General features: G+C 43.4%; 2 protein-coding genes and 1 non-coding gene across 6 annotated transcripts in view; 1 reads left to right on the plus strand and 2 right to left on the minus strand.

Annotated features, from left to right (window-relative positions):
- The window catches only part of PIAS2 (protein inhibitor of activated STAT 2), a 75275-nt gene extending 64642 nt beyond the window's left edge, over positions 1-10633 (minus strand). For 2 of the 3 annotated variants that reach the window (XM_054723753.1, XM_054723756.1), the window contains exon 1: positions 10457-10633. In XM_054723753.1, the coding sequence (XP_054579728.1) occupies positions 10457-10480 (24 nt within the window). In that variant the 5' untranslated portion in view covers positions 10481-10633. Of the gene's footprint in view, positions 1-10301; positions 10332-10456 lie in introns of those variants that run through there. The other variant, XM_054723758.1, reaches the window with a different exon arrangement.
- A 5947-nt stretch (positions 10634-16580) lies between these two features.
- Positions 16581-27638, plus strand: part of KATNAL2 (katanin catalytic subunit A1 like 2) — a 119715-nt gene continuing 108657 nt past the window's right edge. For both annotated transcript variants that reach the window (XM_054724401.1, XM_054724402.1), the window contains exon 1: positions 16581-16689. In XM_054724401.1, coding sequence (XP_054580376.1) covers positions 16636-16689 — 54 coding nt within the window. In that variant the 5' untranslated portion in view covers positions 16581-16635. The remainder of the gene's footprint in view (positions 16690-27638) is intronic.
- LOC114230085 (U5 spliceosomal RNA) lies at positions 20330-20445 on the minus strand. The gene has a single exon (XR_003615931.1). It is a non-coding gene; the product is annotated as a U5 spliceosomal RNA (small nuclear RNA).

Raw genomic sequence — 27638 nt, forward strand, 5'->3', positions numbered from 1 at the left:
CAGCAATTAGTTTGTAAAGGCCATAAGGCCTCAAAGAAAACTCCAATTCTCAAAAAAAGGTTCACTCTGATGGTGACTAAGAGTGTGCTAATATCAAGTTTTCAAACTCTCATGTATGACATGATGACCAAAGGGGGAAATTGTTATATTAATTAAACAAGGAAGCCATTAAACCTAGGTGACTCTAATGCTGTGGTGCCTATGTAAGCAAACCAAAATCTAAGCCAACTAGGATTTAAGCTACAGCCAGTCAATAATTTCCTTATCTTGCTTCTACCTTTCCTCTATACGTTTTCCCCCAGCTCCTATAATTGAGTGCTCCTAACCACATCTGGTTTAGTGCTGCCCAATTCAAACTGATTTTTGTTCAAATAAATTTCTAAATTGTAATACCTGTGTTTATCTTTTAATGCCACTAATAGCTTTGAATCACATGGTAGATTCTATTACATCTATCATCAATTAGACTATTTCCTTGCTCAACAGCTGGGGAATAGGGGGAATAAGGATCTCTAACTTCAAACCCTCCTTAACTTCCCATTCTACTTCTACAACCAAAAAGCACCTGAAGCTACCAGAATGGCCAGTCCTACTAGATGTAAGGAACCAAATACTCAAGACTTCTGAACAGAAAATCTGTTGTAAAATTACTTAAGCCTCTTAGTATAAAAGATTTTCTGTATTGGGTTTACCAGTATCTATTAAGAAGGTTATTATCACTGGCTCTTTCACTAGCCCAAAAACACACCCAGACACTTACTCAAACGTTCACTCTTGTTTTGACAAACACAGAGATAATAAACTCTCAATGCATAAAAGGGTGTGAAGAACACAGAAAAGAGACTCTTTAAAAAAGAAATCTTAATACAATAGATCCTCCTCTACCCCTACACTTGAGTGGAGGGAAGTAGGGAGAGTAGATTAACCAGGTTAAATTACAGCAGGGGCCTTTTTAAGGATGGCTGAAGGGTGACACCAGCATGAAATGGTGCAACTGGAGGAGAAAGGCAAGGGTAAAAAAGTCACTCTGAAGAGATGAGGGACTTCAGAACCCCAACTATTCTGCCTCCCCTCCACCTCTATGTTTGGCTCTGCTAGGGGCTAGGGACTAGAAAGCAGGGCGGCAGTGACAGAAGTCTAGGCGATCAGCTCTTATGGGTTTGTCCCAGGTTAATTCACTAAATTTGCAAACTAGTTAATCCACAAAACCTTACCAATGTAAGTGCTGTAAAATAAGCAACTGATGAACTGAATAATTTCTCCCTCCAACACCCTGGAAGCTTCTAATACGTGATTCATTATTATAATCATCTTTGGTGATTCAGCTCAGAATTTCCCTTCACAGAGAACTTACCCATTCCCTTCCCTCAAACCACCAGAATGATCAAGTGCAGGGAGAAGCAATGACAACTGATTTACAGAAAGAGATGATGAAGCTGACCCAGAAAACTAATGGGAAGGGGAAAGGGAGAGAGACAAGGAGAAAAGCTTCTTTGGTTTCCAAACCACTCTGCAGTTCCAGGTTCTACTCCAACCGAACCACTAACCACCTGTTCTGCCCTATACCAGTAAATAAATTCTCTAATTTTTGTAGAGGGCCCCCTGGGAAGGCACATGGGCATTCTTTAATTATTGTCAGCTGAACCCAGTGGCCTGAGGTCCCCTATCAAGCCTCGCCGGGAGGGGGGGAGGCGCGTGCGCAGCCTCAGGTCCCCCCTGTCAAGCCTCACTGGGTGGGGGGGCGCGGCCTGAAGTTCCCTGTCAAGCCATACCTATGGGGGGTGTGGCCTGAGTTCCCCCGACCCAGCACTGGAGATGCACCTTGAGGTCTCCTGTCAAGCCCCGCTGGGTGGGGGACACAGCCTGAGATCCCCTGTCAAGCCCAGAAGGGCGGGGGGTGCAGTCTGAGGTCCCCCGGCCTAGTGCCAGGGTGGGGGGCGCAGCCTGAAGTCCCCTGTCAAGCCCTACCTGGTGGGGGGCACAACCTGAGGTACCCTAGCCAAGCACCAGGACGGGAAGCACACCTTGAGATCCCCCGTCAAGCCCCGCTGGGCGGGGGACATGCCTCAGGTCCCCTGGCCTAGTGCTGGGGAGGGGGGCATGAGGTCCCCTGTCAAGCCCTGCCAGGTGGGGGGCGTGGCCTGAGGTCCCCTGTCAAGCCCCAAGGGGGCGGGGGAGGGAATAGCCTCAGGTCCCAGCTGACTGCTTGTTAAGGCTCCTTATGGGAACTTGGCCTCAGCTATGGGTGCAGCCATCTTTGTGACGGAGTAATGGTCAATTAGCATATTCCCTCTTTATTAGATAGGATACACACACACACACACACACACACACACACACACACACACACGAGAGGCCCAGTGCACGGGTGAGGTCCGGCGGGCCTGGCCCCAATCGGCGGATCGGGGCCAGGCCTGTCAGGAGGATGAGACAGTGGGAGGTTGGCCAGCTGGCCTGCCCCAATTGGGGCCAATCAGGGCCTAGCCAGCTAGGGGAAGGGGCTTCGGGCAATTGGCTGGTGGGCCCCGCCCCCAATTGGGGTTGGGGGGTGATTGGGGTCAGGTCAGGCCGTGGGAAGGGGCTGTGGACAGTGGGCCAGCTGGCAGATCGGGGCCAGGCCTGTCAGAAGGAGGGGCTGTAGGAGGTTGGCTGGCCGGCCCTGCCCCTGATAGGAGTGGGGGGCCAATCAGGTGTGGAGCTGACTGGGGGGAGGGCTGCAGGCCGATTGGGGTGGTGGAGGCCCATCGAGGGTGGGGCCACAGGCAGTAGGCTGGTGGGCCCTGCCCCTGATCAGGGTCGGGGAGCCGATCTGGGGTGGGGCTTGGTGGGGGGGGGGGGGGCTGCGGGAGGTTGGCTGGCCGGCCCCACCTCCTAATTCAGCCAGTTCGCTAACAGTTTAAGATCAAGATGGCCACCACTGGTTGTTATGGTCCTTACAGCGTTCCGGCTGCTGGCTTTTTATATATACAGAATATATATATATGTTATATATTTTATATATACAGATATATATAAAATATATATATATATTTTATCTATGCAAGTTATTTCAAGACTTTGAGAATAACTTTCGGACATTTTATGGGCCCTGAAATGTTTTCAAAAGTCTGTTCTCTCTCTTAAAATAAATATTCTTTAATTAAACTGATTGATACTTGAAATCGCATGAAAAGCTTTATCAAATAAAAATTAATCAATATATTTTACTTATATACACATATTAAATGTTATGAAAGTTTTGGCCTCTAAGGAGGGCAAAATATTTCTTAAAATCCAATAGCAAAATTTTAAGACGGAATTTAAAGTAACAAAAAGCCCATAGCCGCCTGCATTTTAAATAAGTTGGTTGTGGGGCAGCATTTGTGCTTTGTGAATCAGACCTGTAAGTTTACTAATTTTGCTTGCTTTGCCTTTTTAATAAAAATACCTACTTAAATTACTTTATAAATTAGCTTTTTAAAATATAATCAAGGTCTCATATAAATTAAGTTACATGAGAAGCCAATGTTTTTATAAGTAATTGAATCCAAGTAAAATCTAAAAACAGATTAGAAGCCACCATGAGGACTGCCTGGCTTGGCAGCCGCTATGTTGGCCTCACAGCTTGCTGCTCCCATGGGGGCTGCCATCTTGAAACTGCAAAGGCCAACCCCTTCCTTTGAATAAGCCAATGTCTTTGTAAGCAATTTGATTAAGTCTTCTAAGAAAGTTACTGAGACCTCCCATAATCCCTCTGTATATGCAAATAAGCCAAAGGGGATACTCTTTAAAAATAAAATTCTAGCTTAATAAAAAGGAGAAATTTGAAAATTTTGGCATTTCTTCCCCTAATATTTACAGTATAAACTAAGGTTGTTGTTAAGTATTAAATCTGACAGTAAAATAGTAGTCAACTTAATTGTAATGAGATTTCTTGTAATATGGCTATTTGGCAATATCTGCCAATTTTAAGCAGCAGCCCTGTAGGCTGGTGTAAAAACAAAGGTTTTTAAATAAAACTCTCTGTGGCCTGAAAATTATTTTGGAAGGAAATAAAGACAGGTTTCCTTCAAACTAAAGTAAACAATTTGTGTTTTTGCCTCCCTGATAAATTTTATGTAAAGTTAAAGACTAACTGCAGAAACTTAATGTCATTTATTAGCCATAACCTAGAACAAATAAAGTTAAAGTTAATAAATAAATTAACCTTATTTCAGACTAACTTAAATTGGCTAATTGAAATAAGTGAATATTCATAAAAACTTAATTGTACTGGACAAAAAAAAAACCGTTCCTCAAGTAGTAACAAAAATTTTTATTGATGGTTCATCTCATAGTAAAATTACTAAACATGCTATGAATCCAAAGCAGTCATATTTCTGTGCAAAAATTAAAAGGTTATCAAGACTTCATTTAAAAATTTTACAAAAGCCTCATAATAATAAAATCAAAAAAAGGGGGATAGTAGAATAATATCCTGAAAGAAATATCCTGTAAGTAAATTACATCAAGACTTACTTGCTTTAAAAATTTTTGCTTTAAAAATTTTTACTTTAAAAATTATTTTTCATTTATAATGCTGATAACAAGACATCCATAAAATCTTATGGTGTCAAAATAAGCCAAAGGAAAATCGTTTGGATAAAAATCAAAAGGATCCCAAGTCTAATTTATAGAAAAGATTTCTTTAGTAACCTTTGGTGGAGAATATGTTTGTATATTTCCAGAAAACTCCAAGCCCTATGGATTTCTGCAGCAACAGATCCCAGAGAGAAATTGACAGGACTGCCCCAGCCACAGAAATAGCACTGGCCCACAAGAACAGAGGAGAAACAGTCCAGAAATAAAGATGGTGAAGACGCCTTGCCATACTAGCAGTCAGCAGCTGTGCGTCGCTGCAGGTTGCCCAGGACCAAGGTCAAAGAAGGCCGGTGTGCGCGCGCTTCCGGACCATGTGTGCGCACCCTTCTGTATAGAAGTCAAAATGTTTGATGTTTCGTGTTCTCCACATTAAAAGAGATGTTATACCTCAGGCATTAACCATTTTTACAGATGGATCCAGTTCTGGAAAGGCTGGATCTACTGCATCAGGGAAGCAAACTGTTAAGAGAGTGGGAATTTTTGAGCATGCTTCCTCCTAGTCGACTTGGCCTTGAATCCCAGCTGCACCTCAAAAAGTAAGACTACTCCCATTCCAGAGAGGCCGTGGACTATGCCCAGATAGAGTTGTCAGTCCTGACACCAGGCCAGGCCTTGAGATACGGTCTCATGGCCCCTTCCCAGCATGTAGGCCTTCTTTCATAGATCACTGTCAGCTTTCTTGGGAACAGGATGAACCTGTAAATAACATGGTCATCAATAACATGACCCTGACATTACTTACGAAAAACCATTTTGTCTTAAATTACTTACTCTGCAAAAACAAGATGTGGTAAATAAGTTTAAAAACAGTCCTGCACAAAGGGTCGGGGCTGCTCTCTGGACTCCCTGCGTGGAGAAAGGTAGAGCAGTCGCCGGCCGACTAATAAAGGCTCCCTAAATTTTAATTTGGTCTGGACTCCAGTGGTTGTTCACTCACCTTCGCTCCACAACACAAAGGTCCTTCAAACCCCTTATATTTCAGTAGAAATACAAGCTCTTATTTATGCCTTAACAGATTTTGATACGGAGCCCATCAACCTATAGTGATAGTGCTTATGTGGTAAGTATTGCCAAATTTATTGAAACAGATACTATAGGGCACACTAATTCAGAGGAACCTTTTCATTTATTTTCCAGCCTTCAGAATGTTATTTGAGAACGACAATTTCCATGTTTTATTGGAAGCAATGTCCTCAGTGTGTTATCCACCTCCCTGTGCCAACTTTAGGGGTAAATACCCGAGGACTTAAACCTAATCAAATCTGGCAAAATGGATGTCACTCAATAGTGGAAAGAGCCAATCGTACTCTTAAAATGCAATTACTAAAACAAAAAGGGGGAGACGGATGTTATGTGTCACCTCAAAAGAAACTCAGTCATGCTCTTTATACTTTAAAATTTTTTAATTGTGATGCAGATGATTGTACAGCAGCCAAAAGGCATCAGGCCTCCTGTACAATAGCCTCCACCGAGTTAGCTAGGTGGAAGCACAAACCAGACAAGCATTTTATCAGATTAAACCTTTGCACTCGCTTGCTTTTTTCTCGATTCCTTTATTCTACTCGGGATTTAATTTTTTAAATACCCCAGATTTTACAAAGCGCGGCAGTAGAATAAAAAACTGGAGTTGCTTTTCATACAAACTTATTTATTTGAATTTTTTTATATTTCAAATTATTGATACATTCAATACAATTCGACATACGAGCTGGTACCGATGCTAACCGTGTCAAGTCACACTCGACATCCAAGTGCAAAAGGTTTTAATAATGTGGGGAAGAGTTTGTGTTTTATATCTTTCCAGGAGCAACGCAGCCAATTTGGGTGCCAGAGCGTTACGTGCGTCACCACAATGGACCCAGAGAAGCTTCTTGTCCCTTCATTCAAAAGGACTGAGAGTTGCCCCAATGACAGCAAAGCGGAAGAAGAAAACTGAAGGCTATGCAAGGGACTGAGGTGCCAAATGGGGTCAACTGAAGAAGCTGACCACCGATGCTCAGCAAGTGGTGAAAGAACAGGGGGTTCAGGTAACCCCCTCCAAACTTTTTCTTGCTATGATGGCACTTGTCAGCTGCCAGGTAAGTATGGCTGCAGCAGAAACTTACTGGACTTATGTTCCAGATCCCCCTATGATCAATCCAGCCACCTGGACCAGACAATCAGTGCCAGTGTTTACTAACAACACTAATATGGTCGGGGGTAGCTCCGACAACTATATAACTCCTTCTTCCCAAGGTGATTATACTTATAATGGCATTAGTGGGGAGCTCCCTATTTGTTTATCAAAAAGGGGGACTTCAGGATGTTTGCAGCTTGGCCAAGAAAATAAGACGTCCTATGGAGGCACAAACATTGCTAACATTGAAGGCCCCTGGGATATGAGAAAATATGTTCAGACAGTTACTAAACTAGGATTTCCTAAGGCCACCTGATGGCTGTCTGATAAGCATCACCCGCTCCCCTCCTGCCCTAATAGCACCACTACTGAGTTGGGAGCATTTCCTCAATGGCAAGATTGCGCCAATCCTGTACCCGTGAGACATAATATTTCTGGCTCTGACTTGTATGTATTAGATTGGTCCCACAGGCTTGATGCTAAATATCCCTTTCACGAGCCTATGTCACCAGGAGGTTTTGTAGGTAATGCCCTAACCACGAAAACAGGAAATTTACAGAAAGATCTGTGGCGTTTAGCCGCTGCTCTTGACTTTCTTAATTTTACTGGCTCTTTCTTAGCTAATACTAAAGGAGCATGCACATCGAGCCCTTGCTATGGCTCACGAGCCTGTGTCCAGCCCCCATATGTATTATTGACTGGAAATGTGAATATCACCAGATTGGACACCCATTATGCTGTCCAATACCATTACTGTAACCTTACCAGCTGTGTTTCCAGGCATAACCTGAATGAAGATATATTAATTTTAAAGCAGCCTTCTTTTATTATGCTTCCTACCAACATAACAGGAAAATGGTATCATGATGAGGGCCTCCAGGTACTGCAGGAATTACACAATCAGATATCCCGGGAAAAGCATGCTTTGGGACTTATTATTTTTGGTATTGTTACCCTAATTGCTGTTATTGCATCTGCTGTGACTGCTTCTCTTGCATTGACCCAAAGAATCCAGAACACAAAGTTTGTCAATGAATTGGCTCAGAACACCTCAACTACATTTCATGGTCAAGAAGATATAGACAAAAGGCTAGAAACAAAGCTAAATGCTTTGGAAGCTGTAGCGATAGGACTAGGTAATCAATTAGAAAGTATCAAGATTAGACAGCAGCTGCAATGCCATGCTGTTTTTACATATATTTGTGTGACTTCAGCCCCCTATAACAGTTCTCTATGGGACTGGAATAAAATCAAGATGCACCTACAGGGAATATGGCATCATAATAATATCAGTATAGACCTAGTGCGGCTACACAAACATGTGCAAGCCATTCAGAATAGTCATGATGAAATTATATCTCCAGCAAAACTGGCAAAAGAATTGCGGGATGATTTAAAAGAATTTAATCCATGGAATATGTTAAAAAAAACAAACAAACAAAAAAAAACACCGCCTGGTACCTAACTGGATTCCTTTGTGTACTACTTATCCTATCCTGCTTTTTTTCAGTCATCAGCAAACTCCCTCAATCTCAAGTCTGAAGGCTCCAACTAGATGTCCACAAGCTACATTTAAAAATGAAAAACAAGGGAGATGTAGAGGGGCCCTGGGAAGGCACACGGGCATTCTTTAATTACTGTCAGCTGAACCCAGTGGCATTGGCAAAGCCACACCCTGGGAACACACCTTGCCAAAAGGACAAGGGTGTTGTCAGCTTGATCTTCATTTCAGCCCATGGTGTGGGGAAATGGGTTTTGATATGTAAATACAGTCAAGCACCAGGAATACTCAGGGCCTACTCAACAATGCAAATAATCTCCTTTGTCTTGACCTTTTGGTGAAACTTCCTGGTATTTGGGGGTATAAAATAAACACACTGCATGGGTTCTGGGTCACTGTCTCTCCATCAGAAGAGGGCAGCAGTCCACCCGGCCCTAGCTTTTCTTTCTATCTCTGTCTTGTCTTTCTTTGATTTCTCAATCCCCAGCCGCCTCTACTCAGGAATTGGACCCGCTCTCTAGCCCCGCTGGACGCGGAAAAGAGAGAAAATAGTTACAGCTTTTTACTAAGCTTTGACCAACATTTATAAAAGTGTAACACAAGACTTGAAAAAGTTTTCATCAACAAAATACTTTAGAAGAGGAAAAAGTGGTATACATCCGATATACACAAAAATTAAGAAAATACTGCAGTTAAAAAAAAAAACTTAACTTCAAACTTCAGTCTTCTCAATCCATCCTAAATTTAATGTATGAATTTACACAGGTAAAATTTGGGCCTGCTCCATCCAAAAGATCCACAGACATTAAAAGCTCTACAGCTAGGTCTCTGAGACACTAAAACCCTTATACTTGATCATTATGAACACCTTTTATTACTGACTTGAGAGAGAGAGAGAGAGACAGAGGGGGGGAGAGAGAGAGAGCACATAAAGGGAAGAGAGAAACATCAATTCATTGTTTCCCTAATATTTGTATTCATCAGTTGTTTCTTGTGTGTACCTGACCCAGGCATATGGAGACTACGCTCTACCAGTTCTTCTGCTGATGTCCACCAGCCAGGTAACCAGCCAATATCCTTCCCTGACCCTCTATCCCTCGCCAAAAATAAATAAATAAATAAATAAATAAATAAATAAATAAATAAATAAATAAATAAGCAAGCAAGCATACATAACTGAATCTTTTATCTGATTCCTTTTTCCGTCTTATTTCAAGTAACCCTGACATAAGACGTAAGTTATACAAAAGGTTTGCAGTTACCTTAAGTGCAAGTTCACTTTCATCTCCACTTTGACTTTGTTTTTTAAAATCGGGGGGTTTCCGGCCCTAAGTATTCCAGTTATGTCGCCAGCAATTCAGCGAGCCATAAAAAAAAAATAAACCCGGCTCGTTTATCACAGTTTTGTTACGCTGAGGACTCTGAAGGTCAGGGGGAAATATCCTTTCCATTCTACCCCCAGCTCCCCGCTTTCCGAGCCTCTGTTATACAAAGGTATCAACAATAAAGTTGTGACCTCGTTCCAGGGCCAGCAGGAAAAAGGTCTCTTCCTCAAGAGCTAGCTCTTCAGACGAGTTTACAAACAAACCTCACGCCAACGCGGACTTGGCTTGATTTCTTACCAGGGCACTACGAACACATCCAGGTTCAAGGCTGATTCCTGAAGCCAGGGTTCCCCCAAGACCACGCTTCTCTCCAAGATGTTGAGGAAGCGCTGGTGAAGGGGGCCCTTCTCGTGACACCTCCGACTGAACGGCGGCATCAGCCCGAGAGAGAGAGAGAGAGGAGGGTTCCTAAACGCAACTTCACGTTTGGGAAAACAAGTCTCCCACCAAGTGAGCAGCATGTGGACTTCTGAATCGCCATCAACACGGACACCCTCGCGATCCCCCTCAGCCCTTAACCTAACAGGGAGGTCGCATCCTCCTTCAAGAGGACGCCCGGCCCCCGCGTCAGGTGTGCGGAGCCCGGGTGGGACCGGCGGGCCGCTCGCCCTGGGCCCCAGGCCCCCCCGCCCCGCGCGGCCCGGCGCCCTCCGCCGCCTCGCTCCCCTCCCACCCCCACCTCGGCGCCCCCTCAGAGGCGGGCCGGGACGCCGGGCTCCGCAAACCCGTCCCCGCACAGCAAAGAAGGTGGCGGCCAGCGACGTAGCTTCTTCCCCCCGCCTCCTCTCCCCTCCCCCGCGGCCTCCGCTCTCCATTCCCGCGCCCCCCGCTTACCCTCAACTCCTCGAAATCCGCCATTTTATACCACCCGCGGGTGCCGCGGTCGCCACAGCACCCCCTCCCGCTGCCGCCAACGACGCCGCCGCCACCAGGGCCGCCACCGCCGCCTCCAGCAACATCCTGCACTGGGCGCCGCCGAAGACGCCGCGGCCGCTACCGCCGCCACCGCCAGGCCCGTCACGTGACAGACACAGAAGCCCCGCCCCCGGCGCGCGCGGCCCCGCCCCCTGGCGACCCCTCGCGCCCAGCCCGCCACTTTCCCTCCGCGTCTTCCGGCCGCGCTCCCCCGCGCCGCGTTAGCCTCGCACCGCTCCCGCCCTCCCTCGGTCTGGCCTGCCCGCCGCCCGCACACCTTCCGGTCCCGGCCCTGTCGCCTTACTCTTCTCTGCTCCGCGCTGTGCCTCCCCCCCCCCCCCTTTCCCGCACGGAGGAACGCCAGACCCCCCCGGAAGCGCCGTCGGACCTCAGCGTTACCTGCGCGGCTGGAGCAGGGCCTGGCCCCGGGGAGGGGCAGGCAGGAAGAGCCGGCCCGGAGTCCTGGCTGGAACATTTCGGGGGTGGTGGCTGTGGACGGAGGAAGCAGCTGCAAACAAAACCATCCCCCAGAGTAGTCGTGTGGGAACGATATAAACATGGGTGTTGGGTTAGCTATTGTTCCGATCTGACGACGCAGGGTTGGTGGGACCTCTGGAAGGCTAAATATCCTTGTCGATTGAAGAAACGTCCCAACCTGTAAGAATGGTTGTGAGTTTATTGGAGCCAAACTGAGGATAATTGCCGGGAAGCGAAAATCTCAACGGATCGTGCTTATGCCCGGGAGAAGGGCAGTTTTGCTCCTTATTTTATACACTAGAATCAAAGGAGAAGACGTAAGGAGGTTACATGAAATCCATTGGTGATAGATTAGGGAGGCGGGAGAAAGCAAAGCGGGGAAATCTCTGGGATTGGATAAAAAGTAAAAGGACTACACACATACTTCTTTTACATTGGTAGGGATCGGATAATTAACAGCTAATTAGCACGATAGCAATAACAAGGGGTTCTGTGGTCCCCTGCTCCTGTGGGAGATTGTGCCCTGAGAGGTCTGGAAAAAGGAAATTACCCTGACATTCCAAAGATAAATTAATCAGATGCAAAAAGGCAACAGACAGGCTCCGTTAAGGTAAAGATTGGCCTTTGTCAAGGAGACACCAACCTAGGACAACACATGACTCGCTTTCAGTTAGGAATTTTAATTTCAGACCATCCTATGTGGTTACTTTAGGTCTCTGAATTTGTAAATCCCCTCCCCCCACCCCCATGACATGCCTCCCCTGAGTTTATTAGGTTTAGTATATGGCCCCTTTTTTGTCCACACTTCCTTCTTTTGGTCATAAATCAATCGAAAGGATGTATTGATGACCAACCTTTTGGTTGGATAATGTGCTAGGAAGGCTCATTCCTAGGAAAATTTAGTGTCAGCGTTTGTTTTGCTGAACAATGGGCCATTGGGGATGAGGTAAGACCCAACCTTGGATGAAGTCAACGCCAAATTTTCTCAAAAGTGAGAAGTATATAGTATAACATTCATTTATAGTTTCAGGGCACACCATTCAACTCCAGTTTTCACAATCTGACCATGATGGATCCCCATTTACTATGGCCCATCTACTTCCCATTGGAAGCTCTCAAGTGCCGTTCACTATTAATTTTATTCTTGCTGGTTGTGCAATTGAGAACTGTAACCTTAACGTTTATTCGGGGACAAGGCTATGAGGACACAATGCCCCATAGAGTGAATTCTGAGTATTTTTTTAGTCATAAGCTCTTTGTTTTATTGATTACTCTCTTCGAATAAATATTAATTCATCAGTCCTATCTCTTTTCCTCTACTAACCCCGCCCCCTCGTTCCAGAGTAAACCCTCTGGAATTCTGTATTCACAACCTCACTTAAATGTCACACCATCTTCAGCAGACCTGTTCTAGACATGCAAGAATGAGGGGGGAGTTTTCAAAAATGACAAGAAATGTACTTGCCTAGTTGCAAACCCTGTGACAGTCAACTATAAGTCATCTTTAAATATATATTGTTAAAACTCCCCTTTTTTATGTTACTAAAAATGTATCTTGTAATTCTTTAAAAACTGTCAACTCTGTCAATGGAAAGAGAAAAAGTTTTAATCATATAGACATCCTGTGTTGGTATAAATCTCTCTCTGTCAACAATTGTTGATATGGAAGAATGAAGAGCCTTTATGGGAGCTTATCCAAAAGTAAGTGAAATCTGGTTTTTCCCCCATCTCTGCTATCAGTGTCATTTTCTAACATACCTGAAATGGTACCAAAATATTTGCCCTGTCTTCCTTACTTCATCTCAACAACAGCCCTCTTGCTGCCCTTCCTACAGCCACACATAGCAGTTCAGAGCCCCTCTGAAAGGAAGGATAGACAGCAAGGAAAGTCACCCGGGCCAGGATTGGCATCTTTACTGCTCTACAACTTTAGGAAAGGTATTGGACCATTCAGGCCTTGTCTCCTCATCTGTAAAATGGAAACAGTAAGACACTCTCATAGTGTTGCAAAGGAAAGACTATCTCAGTCAAGTTTCCTTGATTAAGAGATTGTTTGCTTTTTGTATTTCTGGGAGAATGAATAATCAACAAAACAAACCTGTCCATATTAGTTTTAAAAATAAAGGGAGTGGGTTTTACCAGAAGGATAGCTGGTAACTGTCATCGTTAAACCAAGGAACATTGAACAACAAGGTTCAGAAAGCACAGATAGCAGTGCAGCTTCAAGGACCTCTGCAGCTGTTCCCTTCACTCAAAAATGTCCTGCCATTAGAATGACTCATCTTCAAACGTCCTTAGCCTGCATGTCTCTTAGCACAAATTTTCAAGAAAAAATGATTGCTTTCCCCTGGCTAACAGGCTTTTCTCAGCCAGCATGCCAGCCAGATCCAACCAGTTATGGCTAGGCGAAGCCTCCCATGACACATAGGTCTGCAAGGCCTAGGAGGAGCGCAAGGCTGACACCCCCCAAAAGTATGTGCTTAGAAATGCTTAGACATAATGAGCACTTAGTGTGTCTTAGCTATTGTTACTGTTGATAGAGTACTGTGTAATTTCCAACCTCCATACATTTTATTACCATTATGTTTTACCACTGAAATGTTATTCTTCCCCTTTTTGAATGAAAATGAAATTATTCACTTATTCATTGATCCAGAAAATATTTATTTCATACTTAATATGAGTCAAACAATGTTCTTGGCAATAGGGATATAGTAGAAAACAAAATTTCTGCCTTGATGAAACTTATATTCTAGTAAGGGCTGGGGACTGCAGGAATAATTACCCATACACCTGAATTAATATAAATTGGGGTAGTAAGAAGTTCCAAAAGGAAAACAAATCAGTTTGAGGAGATAAATAATGATGGTGGGGGGGGAAATAAGGGCTAAATTGCACAATAAAACAGGGCCTGTGGACTGTGATAAGAAGTTTGATTTTTTATTTTTAGAGTGATGTAAACCCATTGAAAGGTATTGAGAAGGGGGACGATGAGATCAGACTTATATTAATAACATATCACTCTGACTGTTATATAGAGAATGGTGGTAGTGGAACAAGATAGAAAGCGAGGAAATGAAACCAGGGACTGCTGCAGTCAGCCAGGATGATGATGGCAGCAGCAGTGAAGTAGTGTAGAATGTATTGTGTGTTTTATTATGAAATCTTTCAAGTGTACAAATATAGAGATTAATAAATTGGTATGTCCAACTTCCAATTCTATCTTAATATTTTGCCATATTTACTTCACATTTTTTAAAGAAAGAAAACTTTATAAATGTAATGAAATCCTCCAGAATGGCCCACAGATTACATTTCTTTATTCTCAGAGGTGCCCCTGTCCCGGTTTTGATATTTATCATTCACATGTGTTTTTGCATTTCTATCACACACACACACACACACACACACACACACACACACACACATAATCCATATATGTAATATTTTAAAATATTACATATAAGGATTATATGTGTATGTATCCTATCTAATAAAAGAGTAATATGCAAATTGACCATCACTCCAAGACACAAGATGGCTGCCCCCATGTGGTCAAAGATGGCTGCCCCCATGTGGACACAAGATGGCCACCACAAGATGGCAGCAGAGGAGGGCAGTTGGGGGTGACCAGGCCAGCAGAGAAGGGCAGTTGGGGCAGACCAGGCCTGCAGGGGAGGACAGTTAGGGGTGACCAGGCCAGCAGGCGCGGGCAGTTAGAGGCAATCGAACCGGCAGAGGAGCAGTTAGGCATAAATCAGGAGGGCAGGGGAGTGGCTAGGGGGTGATCAGGCTGGCAGGCAGAAGTGGTTAGGGGCAATCAGGCCAGCAGGGAGGGCTGTTATGGGCAACCAGGCCAGCAGGCAGAGGCAGTTGAGTGGTTTGGAGCCAGCAGTCCTGGATTGTGAGAGGGATGTCCCAGTGAGATCAGGCCTAAACAGATGGTTGGACATCCCTCAAGGGATCCCTGATTGGAGAGGGTGCAGGCTGGGCTGAGGGACAACACCCCCCTCCCATGCACGAATTTTGTGCACTAAGCATCTAGTTGCTTTATATATTGAGGCACTCCTATGTTGGGTGTGTAGATATTTATGATTATATTGCTTTTGTTTTTTCATCAAACCTCTTGACACTAGAAAAAATGTTGGCTTTAATTAAAACTAATTTTAAAACAGGGTAAGATGATATTGCAGGGCATATGAGGGGTGTGGATACTCTGGGTCTGGGCCACCACACAGGATTTTGTAGGCAGTAGTGTGATAAGTTCTCTGTTCTAGAAAACTAACTTTAGAGTAACTCAGTGGTCAGGTGATCTCCAAAGATCTCATCTTAGAGTCTTTTCCTTAGTCTTAGTTCCTGTCCTATTATTTCTGATCTAGACTACTTCCATAGCCTCCTTTCTGACCTCCCAGCTCCTGGCAGTCACCCTTTCAAAATCACCTTAATTTCTGAACGATATTTTCACTGAATATAGAATTCTAAGTTGAGAGTTTTTGTTTTATTTCAAACTTTAAAGATGTATTTCTATAACCATTTGGACTGTTAAGTTGTTTCTGTGTCTTAGCTATTATAAATAATGCTGCTATGAACATGGGATGCAGAAATCTCTTCAAAATATAATGATTTCACTTCCTTCTGAAAAAAAAAATATATATATATATATGAAGAATCTTATGATAGTTCCATTTTTATTTTTTTTTTAGAAACTTCCACAGTGGCTGAACCAATTTACGGTACATCCTCACTAATAGTGCACAAGGGTTCCTTTTCTGCACATTCTTGTCAACACTTGCTTTCTCTTGTCTTTTTGGTAATATCCATTCTAAAAGGTGTGGAGTGAAATCTCATTGTGGCTATCATTTGCATTTCCCTGATGATTAGTGATATGGAATACTTTTTCATGTACTTGTTGGCCATTTCTATGTGTATTCAAGTCCTCTGCCCATTTTTAAATCGGATTTAAAATATGAGTCCACAGCAGATTTTTTTTTCAGCCTAAATGGACCACGTGCAAGCAATTGCAAAATAAAGCAGGAACTTTTTAACCTTGATCTTAATGGGGAGGGAAAGGGGGGCCTAGAGAAGAAGAGATGTCATAAGTACAGTCTTGAGAACATAGGCAGTGGAACACAAAAGCCTGAACAACTGCCAAAATCAAGGACAAATTCTGTGGTACATAAACTTGAGTTAACTTGCATTTTATTTTATTTTTTTTAAATTTCTTTATTGATTAAGGTATCACATATTTGTCCTCTTAACTTGCATTTTAGAGACTGAATGAAGAGACCCAAAACAATTGCTCGCGCAAACACACACACACACACACACACACACACACACACACACACACACACACGCCCCAAGCCCTGTCAATCATCCCCTCTCGATCTCTTGATTGGTCAGGGCCATGCAAACACTCCGAATTAGACATGTTAATTTTAACATTGATTGGCATGATAAAGAATCCTTCTCTGCCCTGTGATTGGCTGACCTGTCTAGGCTCTGGCCAATCCTGTAAGGGGCAGGCGGGTTAAGCGTCAGATTTCTCCGAGCTGTCTTGCTTGGATTTACTTACCCGTTGATCAGCAAGTGGCTCCTTCTCTTCGGGCCTAACACTGTGAATGATGGAGCTTTCTTACCAGACCATAAAAGTCACGCATCAGGCACGGGAAGCGGTAAGGAGAGCAAATACAAAAAAGAACTGTACCAGGAACTCCTCTCCCCTTGTTGCTGCAGGCCGATGTGTGTGTCGCCGGTTGCTATGGTGACCGAGTGGCGGGGCGGGAAGAGGGCCTCTAGGTCCTATTGGTAAAGTCCTGGGGGCTGGGCTTGAGGTTGTCTCATGATGCTGATAGGATGGGTCTGGGACCGAGGCGGGTTTGAGAGTGTCAGAGGGTTTGATGAAAGGGAAGGCAGGGTCGATGAGTGACTGAAGAAACGGGGTGTCGAGCGGGGAGGTATTGCTTAGAGAATCTGAGTTTTGAGAGGTGAGTGGGTTTGGGGAGTGGTCGAAATGAAGACTGTTGAAAGGCAGGGCAGTGTGACTTGAGAGTTGGGATACTAGATTCTGGTTCTGATTCGCCACTACAAGGCCCAGGGACTTGAGGAATTTCCCTTTCAGGCTTCATTCAGGTCCCCCATTTGAAAGTAAGGAAATCGGACTGTACTCCTTTTCACACGAAGATTACATAAACTTTGCAACGTGTGCAGTGGTTTCCCGTTGTCTGTATCATCTGCTAACCAGCCGGCAATACTTTTTACAACAAGGAACACGAATTGAGGACATACTCTATGCCAGGCACTGGGGAAGTAAAAACAATGCATGGGGTGTAGGCGGAGGATAAATGAAATTTAAGTAAAAAATATACTGCTATCTTGGCCCCACCTCCAGAGATGCTGATTTACTGGTTTGGAATGGAGGCTGTGCATTGATATATTTTTTAAAAAGCTCAGCAGGTCAGCAGGTAATTACAATGTGTAGCCAAAGTTATGAAACACTGCTGTAATATCTCTTACCTTAAAAAACAACAACCCTAATAATACAAAAAATATATAACTTTCTGCTTGACCTCACATTGCCTCCCCACCCCTCTACTCCCCTAATAATAACAACCTCTCTTTCTCTCTCACTGCGGGAAAGGGTTTCTGTGGCTGCTTCCTCATTTTTGAATTGTGCTTAAGCCCATTCCAATCTGAGCTCGAACCACCTGCATCAGAACCTTTTAGGTTGGCTTTTAGTAAAGCAGATTCCTGAACCTCACTGAGACTTACTGAATCGGAAATACTCTGGGATGGGGTCTTGAAAATTGCACTGTACACACACAATCCAGGTTTGAAAATTATTTCCCGAAATCATCTCATGACTTCTAATGCCGTTTATATGCCAACAACCCCCCAGCTTGACTCTAGACTGGACTTCGTTGCTGAGCCCCAAACCCCTGTGGTGTCCTAAAAGATGAGATACAGGCAGGACAATGAATGAACTGATTACTTGACAAATCTAGTGGGGCATCTCAAGTATCTGCATCTTAATTTATTCTATACCTAACTTTTAACCTTTCTGTCTAAAACGTGTACCTTTTAAAAATATATGTCTTTATTGATTTCAGAGAGAGAATGGGAAAGGGAGAGAGAGATAAAAACATCAATGATGAGAGACAATCATCAGTTGGCTGCCTGCCTCCTGCACACCCCCTTCTACTGGGGATTGAGCCCGAAACTAGGTATGTACCCTGACCTGGTATCAAACTATGATCTCCTGGTTCATGGGTTGACATTCAACCACTGAGCCACACCAGCCGGGCTAAAACCTGTATCTTTCTTTTCCAGTCTTTCTCCATCAGGGAATGTGAAAACACCATCCACCCAATTGCTCAAGTCAGAATTCTGGGAGTCATTCTTAGCTGTTCCTTCCTCTTAGTCCCGCCCCTCTGTCCTCTACATAAAGAAGACATCAGCAAATTTTATTGATTCTACTTCTATAATGAGTGTCTTTTTGTGGTTGTTGTTGTTAATCCTCACCTGAGGATAGTTTTTCTACGAGTTTTAGAGAGAGTGGAAGGTGAGGGAGGAAGGAGGAAAGAGAGAGAAACATCCATGTGGGGGAGACATATCAATTGGTTGCCTCCTGCACGCGCCCTGACCAGGGTCAGGGAGCCAGCCTGCAATCGAGGTACGTGCCCTTGACCAGAATCCAAACCCGGACTCTTCAGTCTGAGGACCAATGCTCTATCCAAACCAGCTAGGGCTAATCTACTCACTTTTATGGAAAACAGAGCATTTGGTTTTCTTCTTCCTCTTTCCCCTTATTCTCCCATCAGCTCATACTTACCTTTTCCCATTCTCCCAAAATCGTTCTGTCACAATTTGGGGTTAAATAAAGATTCAGTATTTATAGTAATCTGAATATACAAATATTATTCAGAGCTGAGCCATATGGTACACTATGGTTATATTTTATTTAACTTTTGGTGCAGGATTCAGTCATATCTTAACTAGAGCCTTATTCTCTGGTGTAGTTTTCTACACACAGTTCTGATGCCACTTCCTTTCTACACTTTCGGAAAGAACTGTAAAACTCCTCTCTTATGGTGAAGCTCACCAGACGTTTCTCAGTTCCACTATTTGTTTCTTATAGACATCCTTTCTGGCCTTGCCCTATGTATCTCTTCTATCTGGCTGTTCCCGAATCATATTTTATAACGGACCTGTGTTCTAGTAGGTAAACAAAACAAGACATGGCACTGGTGTTTTGAGATATCCATAAATGGGAGCGTCAGTACTGTCAATTATCCTTAGGAAATGCCTCTTCTCTTGGTTTTCATGCTAGTCTCCTCTTGGCCTCCCTGATGAGCCTCTCTTTCTCTGCCCCTTAAAGTCTTGTTCTTTTGTGTGTGTTTATGGTTTAGAAAATAAATCTACTTGTCCATTTGTTGCACAAATACACACTGAGTGTTGATGTGCCAGGCATCGATTTGGGGTCATGGAATCCATCAGAGAACAAGTCAGGTGAAGTCCCTGCCGAAGGGGACCTCCATTTTAGGAAGAGAAACATACAGCAGACAAATGAATGCATCCTATAATCGGGAAGTAGGTTGCGTTCTGAAGAAAAATAAAGCGAGGTAAGCCCTAGCCAGTTTGGCTCAGTGGGTAGAGCATTGGCCCTCGGACTGAAGGGTCTTGAGTTCGATTATGGTCAAGGGCCCTGGCCCATTTCAATGGGAAAATATCCTCAGGTGAGGATTAACAAAAACAAAAACAAAATAAATAAATACAGCCCGTTAAAAGAATAAACGGTGATGTGGTGGGAGTGGGACTGTTTCATACAGGATGGAGAGTGCAGACCTAAACGTTTCTATGAGCCCTCGTCGGTGTGGCTCAGTGGCTAGAGCATCAGCCGGCAGACTGGAGGGTCCCAGGTTCAATTCCTGGTCAGGGCACATGCCTAGGTTGCAGGCTGATCCCCAGTAGGGGGCGTGCAGGAGGCAGTCAATCAATGATTCTCTCTCGTCATGGATGTTTCTCTCTCTCTAACCCTCTCCTTTGCCCTCTGAAATCAATAAAAAAATATATCAAATAAACCAATAAACAAAAATAAAAGTTTGCACGAGACCTGAAGGAGAAGGGAGCATGAGCCTTGGGTCTGGTGCACACCTGGAAGTTTGGAGATTAGCAACCGAAGCCTCCAATAAGGTACTTGCTTTGGATGTAGTACTAACAGGGCTTCTGCTAGAAACAAACAAGACACTACCCTTAAGATTAAACATGATAAAGAAGCCGTTGAAAATTAGGTCTATTTTTCAACATCCGGAAAATAGCCTCGTAAAAACGAGGCCTCGAAAAATTGAGTCAAAACTCACAATTGTTCCTCTCCACGGAAATCTTTAGTAAAAGGCGAAAGATTTATGCGATCTGAAGAGAAACCAGAGTATAGCGACCAGCCTCCGCCCGGATGCCTCGGACCACGCTCACCCTCAGCTCAGTTATGGTTGCCGCTTGCCCGCGGGTCCGCGCTCCGCCGGGCGCTCGGAGAGACCCTGCCTTTGTAGCGGGCAGTGTGCCCAGCGCCGGTGGGACGTTCCCGCGGGTCTGGAGCTCCCGCGTGGGAACCGGCTTCGTGGTGCACGATGGGTATGCAAATCGCAGACCGCTCGGGGCTGGGCCGCGACACCAGCTGCTTCCGCGGGGCGGCGCTGTGGGACCCGGGGCGGCCGCTCTTCCTCTCGTCACTGCGGGTCCCCCCCGAAAACGCGCGCCCGGTTTGCCCGGAGAGAAAGGGCGTTTCCCGCCGGGTCCGCGTCCCTAGTCCCTTACGGGGCTGGGATTAAGGAAGTCCCAGTCGTTGAGGTTCAGCCCTATCATTCCATCCACGCAGGGACCCCGCCGTTCTAGGGACAAGAGCGGAGACGGTCCCGCACAGACCAGTCTCAGGGGCGGCGGGTCCACGGACGAAGCGCATCGCCGCCGCCCGCCCTCCCCAGGAGGTGGCGTCCAGCGCACCTGAAGGAGGGTTCGGTCAGGGGAGGGGGGCGGCGCTGTAGCAGAGGGAACGGCGTGCCGCGTCTTGCTCTTTAGGATCTGCCTCTGCCTTTCTTGGTGAGCCTGCCTCCCAAACGCGAAGAAGTGCCCATCCCCGGAAAGTATAAAGGAATTGTTCCTGGTGGGTTCCGGCCCTCCATCCAAGTAGGCTCTGGGCAAGTTTCTTTTCTGACCAGTAAACGGCATCTTGCTTTTGTAGCTTTCTCCGTCGTTAATGTGCACACTAAACCCTGGGGTGTTTTTGAAAATTCAGATTCTGATCCGCTAGTTCTGGGGTGGGGCGTCTCTCCTCAGCTCCCTTGTCACACTGATGCTACCGCTGATCTTCGGGTGCAAAGATCTGGGAATGGAAAATGTTCTCCTCTTCCACCTTAAATTTAATGTTTAATTAAAATAAGACTATATTAAATCCGAAACACCTCTGCCACTTTATTCTTTTCCAACTTGCATGTAAGATCCTCTAGAATGTGCTAAGGGCAAAGAAGCTCCGCGGAACAATTGCTTCGGTATTTTTAATTTGACCACACAACTAAAGCAACAAACAAACAAACAAACAGTAATTGATATGAATGATTACTGTTTGTAAGAATGATTTTGGAAAAGCCATAATTGATCCACGCATTCATGTGTACTCAAATAATCCTGAAACAAAGTTACTTTCATTTATTCTCATGTGTCATTGTGTGTATTTTTCAAAAGTTGTGACTGCTTATGTGAGACTTTTATATTTAAAAATGTCTATTATAAGCATTAGCTAATTAATTAAGTGGTTGACTAGGTTTTTAAATGAGGGCTGTTAAATGTCTTAGCTTTTATTAATTGCATGGTCTCCTAAAAAACAACAACAGAGTAATTGAAAACTTAATTACATCAATGTTTTTCTTCAAAGAACTAAGGCTTATTAAACTTTAAATGTTCAAACATTTAAGCATCTATTGAAATACCAATAGCTATAAACAATGTGCAGTTCCAAACACTAATTAAACAAACTCTAAATCACCATAAAGCTAAGCTGGATTTTAAGTAACTCATGTTTTAAGTGCTCTGCTCTTACATAAGAACGATTAACCACTTCAGTACTGGCCATGTGCAGTCTTGTGGGCCTGTTTTAAAACACTGTGGCTGCTGTTGAACCACATTCTTCCTGTATCTGGGCCAAGAAAGGCAGACTGATCAGACAACCAGGGACACTGCTAATGTCACATTGCTACTCTTGCAGACTTATTCTTTTCTTTCTTTCTTTCTTTCTTTCTTTCTTTCTTTCTTTCTTTCTTTCTTTCTTTCTTTTTTAAACTACTAACTGAAACATGAGAATATGTACATATGAATTTGTATATTTGGTGTTTTGGGTTAAAAACATCTCTCTTTTGCCCAGCTGGTGTGGCTTAGTGGTTGAGCGTGGACCTATGAACCAGGAAGTCACAGTTCCATTCCCCAGTCAGGGCACATGCCTGGGTTTTGGTCTCCATCCCCAGTAGTGGGCTGTGTGCAGGAGGCAGCTAATCAATGATTCTCTCTCATCATTGATGTTTCTCTCTCTCTCCCCCTCTCCCTTCCTCTCTGAAGTCAATAAAAATATACGTATATATTTAAAAACAAACATTCTCTCCTCCTTTTGTAAAAATGGCATCAGGCTCTATTTTTAAATAATAAAAAAAAGGTATATATCTCACTACCCAGATAATTCTTGAAAACCTTTTAAAAAACCGAGATAGCCTTCTGCTTTCAAATGTGATAGAGTGGCTGGTACCTGACTAGTGTTCCTGCTCTATGCAGCTAGAAAACTGAACTAAGTATATGAATAATCTGTTTTCAGACATTGGACAATGTGACCATGGGAGAAGGCCTTCTGCCCCGTAGCAGTTAATGGGTTCCGCCACATGAGGGCGATCATAGCAGAGCACAGCAGATGAGAGGGAGAGTAGAGTTCGGGAAGACTCAGGTGGTTAGAATTGGAAGGGAAGAGGAACAGAGAGAAGGGAGCTGTTGCAAACAAATTGCTTCACAATTCAGAGTTTTAGGCTGAATACTAAGCTGTGCACATATACAGTGAAAATGAAGGAAGCTTGAGGAAAGCCCAATTACTATAGGCTCAACAACTACTGGTGCTCATATAACATGGAAAGGCATTTGAATTCTAAACAACCTGAGTGGAAAAATCTTGTGGGACAGCATTTAGAGATTTGGGCAAGGCTATGCATTAAGAGTATGCAGAACTAGCCCTAGAATAAAGATTACTTTAGATGTAGCTTTCCTAATAAAACTTAAAAATAAGCCTTGAAAGGATCAGACTTAGCTGCAAATAACTAAACTACATGCCAAAACAAAATCAACACACTTAAAAAGAAGATAATAAAATCCAGACTTTCACAAAGACTGGTATTCAATAAATAATTTACTAGCAGTCATAAGAAACAGAAAAATGTGACAAAACCAGCACCAAAACCAGTCAATATATTCAAGTTCATTTCATAGGACTATTTATATTTTAAAATTTATTTTGGTGTCAGTTTGGTATGTTGTGTTTTCTTGGAATTTGTCCATTTCATATAAACTTTCAATTATATTGGTATAATTGTTCATAATACCTCGTTATTTTTGTACAAATATATACAGGATCTGTAACCATCTTCCATTTTTATTCTTGACATTGGTTATCTGTGCCTTCTCTCTTTATTATCCTCATCAGTCTTGCCAGTGGTTTATAAATTTTGTAAATCTTTTCAAAGAAGCAACATTTGCTTTGTTGATCCTGTCTATGAGAAATTTGATTTCTATTTCACTTTTGCACTCTTAAAATTAATTTTTCCATCCTACTATTTCCTTGGGTTTATTTTATTATTCTTTTTCTAATTTCTTAAGATGGTTGCTTTCCTCATTAATGTTTTAACCTTTTTTCTCTTCTAACAACTTCAGCAAAGGATTTAAACTTCCCTTCAATCATTTTAGAGGGAAATAATTTGCCTGCTTCCCACATTTTAATTTGTAGCATTTAAATTTTAAAATGTTTCCTTCAATTCCAAATATTTTCTAATTTCTGTTAGGATTTTTCTCTTACCCATAAGTATTTAGAAGTGTATTACTTACATAAAGGAAGTCTATTGTTATCTTTTTGACACTGTTTTCTAGTTTAATATCATAGCCCAGCCGCTGTGACTCAGTGGTTGAGCATCTATTAACCAGGAGGTCATGGTCTGATTCCATTGGATTACCAGTCAGGGCTCATGCCTGGGTTTCAGGCCCCTTCCCCAGCAGGGGGTGAGCAGGAGGCAGCCAATCAATGATTCTCATCAGTGATGTTTCTTTCTCTATCCTCCCTTCCTTTCTGAAATCAATAAAAATATATTTAAAATAATTTCATTGTACTCATACAGTAATATTCTAAGTGACTTCAAACCATTGACATTTGTTAAAAATTGTTTTATGGCTCAATGAATGGTTAAGTTTTAAATTGTGTTGTTCAAATCTTTTATATCTCACAGATTTTTTTCTTGTTCTATCAATAACTGAGGAAGTCATATTAAAATCTCTCACTGTGATTGTATTATTTTTGCCAATTTCTCCTTTTGCTTCTGTCAATTTTTGCTTTGTTTATTGTGATGCATGTTATTAGGTACATAGAAATTTAGGACTGCTATCATCAATTAATTTGTGTGTTTGATGTGAGATGGGGTTAAGCTTCATTCTGCAGGAATCTAGTTGCTAAAGCATCTTTTTATTTTTATTTTGTTAATCCTCACTTAAATATATTTTTCCATTAATGTCTAGAATGATTAGAGGGGGAGAGACAGAGAAAAGCATCAATGTGAGAGAAACATATTGAATGGTGGCCTCCCACATACACCCCAACTAGAGCTAGAGATGTAGCTGGCAACCAAGGTATCTAACCCATCACCAAATAGAACCTGGGATCCATTACTCTGTAGGGCCAACACTCTATCAACTGAGTCAAATTGGCTAGGGCTCTAGCATCTTATTAAAAATTTGACGTACATAGCCAACTTTGTAAAAGAAATCAAATTACCATATATTTGTGGGCCTATTTCTGAATTCTCTATTCTGTTCCATGGATATATTTGTCTGTCTACATGCCAACATCAAAATACCTTAATTACTGTGGCTTTAGGTGAAGCCTTGAAAACTGATAGCGTAAATCCTCTGATTTAGCTGTATTTCAATGCTATCTTGGTTATTGTAATTTTTCAACATAAAATTTGTACTCAGATATTCACTTTATTTAAAAAGTCCCGTTGAGATTTTCATACGATCCCATGGAATGTATAGGTCAATTTGTAGGAGAATTAACATCTTAACAATATTAATTTTCCCAATCGTAAACGTTGTATCTTCTTTAATTTCTCTTAGCTATATTTCTGTCATTTTCAACTGAGCGGTTGTATTAGCTTGCTAGGGCTGCTGTAACAAAATACCCAATGGAGTGGCTTAAACAACAGAAATGTATTTTCTCACAGTTCTGAAAGTTAGAGGTCCAAGCTCCAGGTGTCAGTAAGTTTGGTTTCTGCTAAGGCTTCTCTCCTTGGCTTGCAAAGAGACGCCTTCTTATTGTGTTGTCCATCATATGGTCTTTCCTGTATTTAAGACCATCCCTGGTATATCTTTGTGTGTCCAAAGGTCCTCTCCTTATAAGGACCACCAGTCCTCTTGGATAAGGGCCCAACCTAACCGGGTCATTTCAGGTAAATCGGCTCCTGAAAGTCCTATCTCCAAATACAGTCCCATTCTCAAGTAGTCAGGGTTAGGGCTTCCATGTGTACGTTGGGGAAGGGGACACAATGCAGACCACCAAAAAGCCTTAGGCCAGTTTTGTTAAACATGTTCCAAATACATGCTATTGGAATGGTTTTGGTTAAAAGAGTTCTTTTAAAGTCTGTGTCTGAGAGTTCCAATATCTGATGTTTGATGGTTATTATGACTGATGTTTCTCATTGTGTCGTTGTTGTTTTTGACTGTTCAGGGCAGTGTAGTTGATCATTTGTTTCTAGACCTAATTGGAGATGAAGGGCGATGCTACCTTCCTGTAGAGGGGATTTGGGTGTGTCTCTGCCCTGTGCCTGCAGGGGGCTGCATCTCAATCCAACTTCAAAAAGAGATTTTTTTTTTCTTTTCTGGGCCACACAGAGAATGGAAAACTGAGCTTCTCTTCTGTGTTTATTCCTAGGATTGAGAACTTCACAGATTTTACCTATGGTCCCCTACAGGCTTCCCTTCCTTGCTGGGTCCCGGGCTCAAATATCTGTACCTGTACCTCCTTGATGTTTGATTTTTCCTTTATTTCTTTTTATGTTAATCCTCACCCAAAGATATTTTATCCCCACTGATTTTGAGAAAGAGTGGAAGGGAGAGAGGGTGGGTGAAATGCTCTCGCTCCAAAAAAAAAAAGATAGATATATATATATAGAGAGATTGATTGGGGACTGCCTCCCCCATTTGCCCTGCCACTACTGGGCTCAGGTTTGAACCTGTAACCCAGGTACATGCCTTTGATGGGAATCAAACCTGTGACCCTTGGGTGTGTGGGATTATTCTCCATAAACTGAGCACACTGGCCAGGGTGAAGTTGTCAGATGCACACTACTCAGCATCTTAGCCCCAGAGAAGCAGGCAAATGTCCTTGAAGAAAAGTGGCTTAACATGGCACAATCAAGTGTGTGCAGTAATAAACACACACACATACACACACACACAACACACAAACACGCAGGAGCGCAAGCACTCACACAAACAAACACACACACACGCACGCGCACACACATACACACACACCCGGTTATATCTGGAGGATAAAAATCCTATCATTGAAATTGCTCTATCAAAGAGCTTGTATTTGTGTATATTTGACGTATGTGCATCCACTCTTGAACCATCGTGCCTATCCATTCCTTCTCCCAGAGCCTTCCGGATGCCAGTATAGAAACGCATATGCACACATACTGTCCATGCGGGAGGCAGGGGCTGTGTTCCACGGATTCCCAGGCACAACACTTAGAAACAACAGGCGTCATTTGGCTTAATATCATTTATTGAGTTGAGCAGTGTGTGTTTCCCTTCTCGCAGAGGGTTTGAAAGATACAGCGAATCTCGGACTTGATCAGATCTCAGAATTCCTGACAGTGATGACTGAGCATTATTCTTAACAGTATACCATGCAGTTCACATGATGCACGATTAGTTACAGACTCAGAAATCCAGTGCAAGCAAATGCTAGGTAACAAACACAGGAAATCAAGAAGTCCCCCACATTGCCACCACGCAGAGACACTAAAGCTGAACCTTGTCCTCTATGGGTCCAGACCCTTCTCTGTGTGTGGTATGTGCATGCCTGGGGAGAAGCACCCTCCCGACGGCGCTGGCAGGAAGGTGCACAGGTGCAACACTGGAAAACTGCAGGAGTCCCGTCCCACGGTGTCCGCAAAGCCCAAGAAGCTGGTCTCCCGCGGAAGGACCGCTCCCGCCCTGTGCTGGCAGGCCTCCTTCCCAATGTCATGTGCGGGGCAAGCCCTGGGTTCATCGTCGGGAGAACCTGTTCTTGTAATCTCTGATGGACTTGGCCATCAGCGGTGCCATC

This window comes from Eptesicus fuscus, chromosome 12, assembly GCF_027574615.1.
Source record: "Eptesicus fuscus isolate TK198812 chromosome 12, DD_ASM_mEF_20220401, whole genome shotgun sequence".
Taxonomy (NCBI): Eukaryota; Metazoa; Chordata; class Mammalia; order Chiroptera; family Vespertilionidae; genus Eptesicus; species Eptesicus fuscus.